The following is an 8,703-nucleotide window of genomic DNA, read 5'->3' as shown; positions in this document are numbered from 1 at the left end:
CCTTTATATAAACGACAAAGTTGGATTTGTTTCTATTTATTGTCATAATTGTTCTCTCTTTTGCAGCCATTTATTTACATTATTATCATAATGGGAAAGACAAAGTTTTTCAAATTCTGTTTGATTCCATTTGTTTTTTTGCAAATAAGGTGTTTAGGTAAGTCTAATGCACAACAAGCAATAGTAGAAAATAGGTATTGTAAACACAGGAAAGCTAGATAGTGAAGTATCCACTCGCACAACAAAACACTCATAAAACAACAATATTCTGGACACAATGTCCTACAACAGTGATTAACATCTCAAGTTGTATTAAAAGGATAACAACAGTAACAAATACAACACTACATGTGGAGTAACAATAAACCCTCTTTCAGTTTCCACTCACAAATATATGAATTTTCAGGAAATAACTGGGACCTTGGGTAAAGTTGACTCTTGTCCGCCATTTGAGGCATTTTCTAGTCCTGTGCTTGTTGTTGGTATGTTATGTTCAAGAAGTGAAGCAGCACTAATGCTAAAATGGGCAACATTTGATTTCACTGTCTCTCAAATATTTTCTGTATTTATTTATATGAAAGTTCCCTAAAATCTGTCCACTGACCTGACCACTTAAAAACAGACATAATTCTCTAACTTAACTAGCACAAAGACCTTGCTAGGTGACTAGTTATGTTACATTGTTACAATTTAAGTAGCATTGCATAGGCAAATCATGTTTTACTTTACAATAGGAAGATAGAGAAAAAATTCAGCACATTTGAATATGGATTCTATGCCTCCTGCTGGAATGTTCGTATCACATGTACCTACACAATATGCAATTTATTCATGATTTTCCTATGTTGGTGTATTTCAACATTTTGATTTCCTTAATTATTTTTATCTAATGTTTTATTTTCTTACATTATGATTTGTTTTGTGGATGAGAGCTACAAGAAAACGTTCTGAATTGATATTTATTTTCATGATTGATTTAAAATAAATATGATCTCTAGGATGTAGAAAAGCATTCGTTAAACCTGTTGACAGTAGCACAGAACTTAAAATAATCCACTGGTAAAAGGATAGATATATAGATAATACTTTTGTCATGTAAAATAATTACAAAAACTTCATAAGTTAATGGAAATAATATATAGAAATGTGAAGATCCCTCACTTATTAGACATCATAAAAACCAATTTACATATGTAGACTCATATGTTGGTTAATCATTAACAAAATATTAAAACAATTATTGTCAACAAGTGAAAACCGAGTCATAACCATTGATATACTATCAGCGTACAACAGAAGCTTTAGGCATGTGCTTTTACTCTGAACACACAATAGATTTATATTACTGCAGTCAGAACTGTCCAATGTTGTGAACGTTTTGATGCAGAAGTTCTGAAAGATACTTTTATGCTCACACACAGATACAGAAACAAGTTGAGAGTTTCACCAAATAGCTTGGCAGCACCATCATGGCATATTCCAGTATATTTTCAAAATTGCTTTTTTTACGTCAGCAAAAATGTTTATATACTGGCCCCTTCACCCCACAAATATGCTTTCGGCAATATCCAAATCTATGACTTGGTCCATTTCCCCAATTTCGAGGGTGGAAGGGGAGTACTATTTAGAACACAACAGTGTTTATATTAAGCAATGAATCATCTGATGGATGTCATTGACAGTTTGCTCTTTGTTTCCTTTGCTGATGAGGCTTGCACTTTCTTCTTCTGTTCATCCACTTGGAAACATTTCCAGAGGCGTAGTGTCTCGTCTGCTCCAGCTGACACAACTGTTGAACCATCAGGGGACATGGCCATGTGCAAGACTCTTGCTGTATGCCCTAGGTAACACAATGTTGAGTAGAGAAGAACATTTTAAAGATAAGTCATTGGAATATGTCATAGTAAATCTCAAACTTTTTGTGTTTTTGTATCTTGCAACACCCATTTTTATTTTCATGGAATCCCTTCAATATGAATAGTAAGGCTTTATGATTTAAATCTAAATTTAAATCCAGAATTTTCAAATGTTTTAATGATTACATATTGACAATTCAGAATCACCTTCTATCTCTTTAATAGGCTATAAAAGGGAAATATCAATCATAACATGATCTTATCCATCAAACTGTAACATTATTGACTTACCTGTTAATTCTGCTACCTTGGACATGACCGGATACTTCCAAATAGTGAGCTGGTTAAGAGCAAATCCATGACTTGATATCAGTTCTTTATAATCTTTAGACCACTGCAGAGCACACACCTGTAAAACGAGAGATAAAACATCACTTACAAATAACAAAACAAGGTACTGATACCAAAAGCTTAAGTGCCTGTCCGGCTAATCATTAGAAATGAATAATGAATCAAAACTTAAAAATGCTATTTCTCTCTTTAAAACTCCTAAAGAAATATTGGGAATAATGGTGAGGCCTAAGGAAGGTAATATGAAGGTGTCAACTAATGTCAACATTCGCAGGAAGCTAGTATAGAAGGCAAATTGAAACATTGATGAATATAAGTAAATTTGTGCAGCAGTTGGTAAATGGGTCATTTGGAAAAGGGTATGTTCTGGGTTATTATTTCTTTCAAAAAGTATTAAGGGCACGTGTTGAGTTTAATAACAAACACGATACAAGAGTGACGGAAAGACATACAAAATTATGGCACTAATCAGATGAAGATCAATATTTTATGGAGACTTGAATAAAACATGTTTCAGAGTATCATAATCAGTATATGACAGGTGTTATGTTGTTGAACTTTTGCCATTCAAAATCATCAAAAAGTCCTAATAGCTTTGTGAATTGTTATTTTTCTTATCATATGCACTTGACTTACCTGGTATTTCAAACTGTTTGAAAGACTTATGTAACTAACCGAGAATCCCAAAAATATACTGCAAGAATTGCTCTTAATGTCGTTAGTTATTCCAGAGAAATATTAATCCCATCCAAGGACTCCATGTTTTGTTTAGAGTTTAACTGATAATTTGCATAAAAGGCAAGAAACCAAACCATGGATAGAAGTGATTTATTTTGGAGTCCTGGAGGTCAAGTAGATATTTTAATACAGAAGCCCTTAGAAGTGATGGCATTAGACGGACATTTCACCAATTGAGTCGTTTAAGGAACAAAGGGACCATTGTTCAGCCTGGATGGAATGCAGCATCTATATTAAAATGTACTTGAATATTCCTCTGTGAGAGAATTAATAAATGTACTTAACTACTAATGAAGGAACAAGGTTATTCTGAAGTAACTGAAGTTTATTTATCACCTGTGATTTCGTGTCGATACTCTGTAGACAAGATCCAGTGTTACAGTTCCAGAATCGAATATGTCGGTCAGCAGTTCCACCACCACTGGCCAGTAAGCCAGACTGCCAAGGACACCAGGCTAATGCCTAAGACAGAAAATCAATAGTTATTATGTTATGTTACACACATATCTACATAAGAAAATGATAACTTTGTATCTAGATAATTACATGTATAACAGGAATCATTTTAGGTCACAAAATACAGTGATCAGTTAATCAGTTAAGAGATGAATTATTCAGAAATTGGCTAAATGTATTAATTAACTGCAAAATTGCAGTGGATAGTATAAACCATGTAGCATTTCCAGTTTCTTTACTATGGTCTATGCAGATCTCAAATGGAATAGAAATAAGTCACTCAGAGCAGAGAATGTGGGTCAAATGCTGCATTTGCAACTTGCATTCTTACAAGTCCTGTACCACTAAAAGTTTATCAAATGTAAGAGTGCAATCTCCTTAGCCTGTTTCAATATCTCCCACCAATTTCATCAAACGGGGATGAAAACTTTCAAGGGACACTAAATCCTGAAGTTATTAAATTGAGGATGACATGGTTTATGAATAAATTTCTCAGGTACTACCACAGTACAATACATTCTGATAACAAGTCTCAAGGGGATATACTTTTAACATAGTCCCTGTAATACCTTGACCGCAGCTTGATGCTGTGAGAATGTGTAGAGGGGCTGGTTGTCAGTGATAAAACCTCCAGACTGTGCTCCCCAGATGTTGAGGAGGTTGTCATTACCACCACTGGCCAGAAACTTGCCATCTGGGGACCATTTCAGGCCACAAACTTCCTGGTTGTGGCCTTGCAATGTGCTGATGTGGTGGTTTGGAACCCGCACATCATGGTGGTGTATTGCCCCACTTCTCGAACCACTGAAAGAGAATTATAAATCAAATCAGATTTGTAATAAAAGATAATATATCCTTCACACGTACAATTAAATGATATAGTAAACATTCCTTGTTCTTTAGTATTCCATTTTTGTCTTCACATAAATTGATTTAATATATTCAAAGTCATTGTTAACTTCGTAGTTTCTGGCATGTGTGGAAATATTTTGTCTAACATTTTTTTTAATCATTCATATTAACGTAGGTAACTGATATGCTGTAAATTCTAAGTAGAAACTAAATGATGTTGAGTCTAGTTCTCTGATGACCAGGATATAAACAGACAATACTGAAAACAAAGTGAACAGGGGCTTACCTAATATACCACCAACTATCAGGAAAGGATATATGTGATTTCTTGTGTGACCTTTAACCTTGACTGTTAATATTTTTCAATACTAAAGAGTAAATAACAATCAGATCTTTAAAGAGGTTTAATTTCAAAGTGGTTGATTCTGTAACCTTGACAACTGATATTAAAACCTAATCAAGTTTAGAACTTAAGGTAATAGAAAGCTAAATATACGTGTAAATATGAGGTAAATCTGTTACTAAGTTCATGGGATATCTTTCACTTCAGTTATTTTGCTACAAACTGAGACACAGATGATGCTTTTACTAAATAACCCATCCCTTTTTATCTCTACATATTTACGTGATTTCCCATTGATCATCTCACTCAAGTCTTTTATCAGTATACCTGCTCAGGATATAGGAGTTCCAGGACAGGGATCCCACTCGTGCTGAATGTCCAGTCATGTTTCTCAGTCTCTTGGTGGCTGCTACATCCCACAACTGTAAAACAATAGTTGTCATTGAACATTTGTGGGGCAAGAAATTTCACCATTCTTTATAAGTATCTAGCGCTATCAACAAATGAAAAGTGTTCTATAATTGTCCGCAAATACAATTCTTCCTTGACTTCTTGCTGATTTCAAGAGAATGTTCTGCAAATATTCCATTATTGTACTGAATCAGACAAGTCCCAAGGCTTCCGATTATGTATTTTAAATGCAATAACAAAGACTAAAAATCAATCCACATATCATTTTTTGAATTTTCATAACATGAATACAAACAATAATATGTTTATCCATATGAATATGTTATTGACTTGAGGATATTCTGAAAATAAAAAAGCGATCCTATATTTTTGTTTGGTCAGGATTACTATGTATGTAATGTGGCAGTATTGCACATGTACATTCACTGTATACACTGTGAAGTCAAATCACAAATCTCATGGGTCAAAATGTATGTGTCCCTTCAAAGTCAGAGAGTCATAACCCATTTTTGAGATTGAAAAACAAATCCATAAGGTCAGCTGAATGCCCTGAACTTTTACGAAAGCTATTTAATTCTGAAATTTTATCTTTTGAAAAGATCAAATTTGAACCAAAAAAAAAATGCCTTAAGTTGTTTTATTAATATCCCATATAGCAATGTCATTCAATTTGGTAGAGACAAGTAACCTTCACCAATAACAGGGACACCAAGTGACACTATATACCACCGATCTGCTCACATACCTGAACTTCACCATTACTTGTGCCTACAGCCAAATAATTTCCTTCCTTAATCCAGGCCACTGCCCCGATGTACTCATCTGCTGTTTCCATCTGACAGAGCTGGTTAATATCCCCTGATGCAGCATTCCACAGGTACACACTTCCACCCAGACATACAGCTAGGTGATTGTTGACCGACCAGTCCAATAGGTTTAGGTCTGAAATATTTAATCATCAGACATCATTACAAGCCTTTTACATCAAAATTTCTGAAATACCAAGTTCAAATGGCATATATATCATTTTACTTGAATATGTTTATTAGATCAATTCAATCCTATATCGACTTTAGAGAAAATTTTAAAGCTCCAAATCTTTTGTTCCTTCAAAAAATCATAAGTAATTTGCAATCATTAATATGCCTTACCATGCCCTTATATTATTGTAGCCATACGGTAGTGTTATCTTACCAGGTAATTGCTGAAACTTCCACATTTCATTACTATAGTGAATATCCATTTTAACTGATTAGCACAATAGGATTAACAAAATATCACTGTAACATAGTCATTAAATTCTAACAAATAAACAAAATATCATGGTACTGTGGATGTTTTTACCATGAAATTTATTTCACAGTTTGAGAATGTTACTGGTATTAAATATTACTATAATTGAAATGTTTTCAATCTTTTGCAAATTATACTGCACATTTAATCAATCCTGTGTATCTTTTTAAAATCAATGTGGTCAGAAGTATACACCGAGGTATACATATGTAATACATGCAGAGATACTGAAAACATGCAAGTTTGGATTCCTGTACTCATAGAATTTTGATGAGTCTCCTAGAATTTCTTGTTTCGGTTTTTACAATAAAGATGAAAAGTACTTGCGAAAAAAATTGTAGATGCTCACTGTACATATACTTCAACACTGGTATCTCTAGAATCCTTAACTTCATTTGAGTGAATTTGGCATTATTGAAATTGATTTCATTGAAGTAGTAGCTTTTGACATCATGTTCTCAAAATGTGAATATCTAGTGAAAAATTTAACGCGATGGAAAGACTCACAATAATCATCTAGGATATCTGGTGCATCAAGGATGCGCTCAGGAACTTGAGGTATATTGCGTGTGGTCTTCTTGGCTGTGCTGGCTGGTGTTTTACTGTATACAACCCTTAGATGGTTCTGGAACCCTGCAAATACCAAATGTACTGTATATAATTTATGATCTATCACATGTAAATGACAAAAGGTTCAAAGAGATTTGTGACACTTTCCATAACATCAGTTCTTACAGTGTATATATCAGCTTTAACAATGTAACAAACAAATATAATGTGATTTTTACCACAATCAGGAAATAATATCCATTTATACTGATCACTCTTGTTGGCTGGCTTACAATCACAACAGGGTTTACTGAGAGAAAAACCCAGTGCTCAGGGAAATGTATGATTGGGAAGGTGGCCCCTGTATTTTCACTGCCACTTTTAGTTTAGAAATTGAATATTGGTCACCAGACAAAGATTGAAGCAGAGTGTTTTAAACATGCTACTGAAGTTTTTGCCCTATTATAATATATAATTTCAATTTGACCAGAAGTAGTGTTTGTTTGCTATCTGGGTAATTCATCAACCTGATAACAACCAAGGTAGTATTTTATTGTAAGAAGGGGAGTCCACAACACAAATTTCAAAATATTAATAATCTCATTACTTATAGATAGAATTGGGCCTCAAAACATTTTTTGTGAGTCCTGAAGGAAAACCATGAATCCAGGACTCAAATATCTGTGTCCAAAAAATCACTGAAAAGCCATTTTGATGCAGGGTCTAAGATTTCAGCTTCCTGAAAATTTAAACCACACAGTATGGATTCAATTGAATTAAAAACTAAGGATCAATCTTCACCTGAGGTTGCAAATTAAAATCCAAAACCAAACTAAACACTTAAATGTTAACACAAATGAACATAAAAATTGGTAAAAGACATTGAATGCACCCAAAATATTGAAAAGGGACTTTGAATAACGATAGGTGGATTCCGTTTAGAGACATAGCTGAATCCAGAAAGAAAATGTAATGTGACAGAAATATATGTACCAGCTGGTGCTGATGGTGCCTTTGTTTGGTACGATAGAACTTTTCCTGCTTCCACGTCTGTACCATTCAGGTTTTCACTCATCACTTTCTGGTATTCTTTTTGAGAAGGACTCAAAAGTTCTGGATCTTCAGTATTGTTGCTCATTATTTTAAAGTGACCCAGGTCATATTGTGAAGAACTCCGGCTTGGAATAAAGCGGTCTCCGCCACTTGGTGTTTTGGGGGCTTTTCCTGGTGTTTTCGTCTTGCCTGAAGTAATATAAAATGATCTCATAACAGAGTCATGCATCAGCTAAGATGGATCATCAGTATTAAATTTGATTTATCTTGGCTTCAAATACTAATGATATCAGAAAAATGTGAAAAATTTACATCTGGACTATTGTATGATATCATACACATTTCATAAGTGTTATTTGTCCATAAAATTTTGTAGTATAAGCTGAATATACACTAAAAAATCATCAAAATTATAATAATGAAAAAAGTTTACCCTGTAATGAGTCTGTCACAGGAGACATTGATAATTTAGCTACAACAATACATATTTTGAACACAAACATGAAATGATTCCTTTGATAGCACTGTTGGATTGTTACCTCCAGACTTTGGTGTTTTCCCGCCAGACCCTGCTGATGGTGTTTTAGGGTTATTCACTGATCTGTTCAAATTTTTCATAGGTGTTTTACTGGTGGCTGTTGTGGTACTGGCATTCAACGAACTGTTCACAGAAATGTTTGCCATGTTGCAGTCTTGGTGATTTTCTGCTCGCTTTTGCCATCTCATTGTTGGTCCTTTAGATATCGGTGCATCCATTCTCAATACACTGTTTAGCTCATTTTCAAAGTTAAAGTGTGACAT

General features: G+C 34.1%; 1 protein-coding gene across 1 annotated transcript; it reads right to left on the bottom strand.

Annotated features, from left to right (window-relative positions):
* Positions 1–1,563: 1,563 nt before the first annotated feature.
* On the bottom strand, positions 1,564–8,703 carry LOC132561086 (cell division cycle protein 20 homolog). The gene is made up of 9 exons (XM_060225815.1): positions 8,442–8,703; positions 7,843–8,091; positions 6,808–6,933; positions 5,753–5,949; positions 4,924–5,018; positions 3,971–4,205; positions 3,282–3,407; positions 2,148–2,265; positions 1,564–1,840 (listed from the first exon to the last, which is right to left on the bottom strand). The coding sequence occupies exons 1-9, from the start codon at positions 8,701–8,703 to the stop codon at positions 1,659–1,661; spliced, it is 1,590 nt and encodes a 529-aa protein (XP_060081798.1). The 3' UTR covers positions 1,564–1,658.

Source organism: Ylistrum balloti, unplaced genomic scaffold (assembly GCF_031769215.1).
Source record: "Ylistrum balloti isolate Yb309-2 unplaced genomic scaffold, AGI_CSIRO_Ybal_v1 Utg369668, whole genome shotgun sequence".
NCBI lineage: Eukaryota > Metazoa > Mollusca > Bivalvia > Pectinida > Pectinidae > Ylistrum > Ylistrum balloti.
The sequence above is the reverse complement of the archived record's forward strand: the minus strand, read 5'-3'. Positions and strand labels throughout refer to the sequence as shown.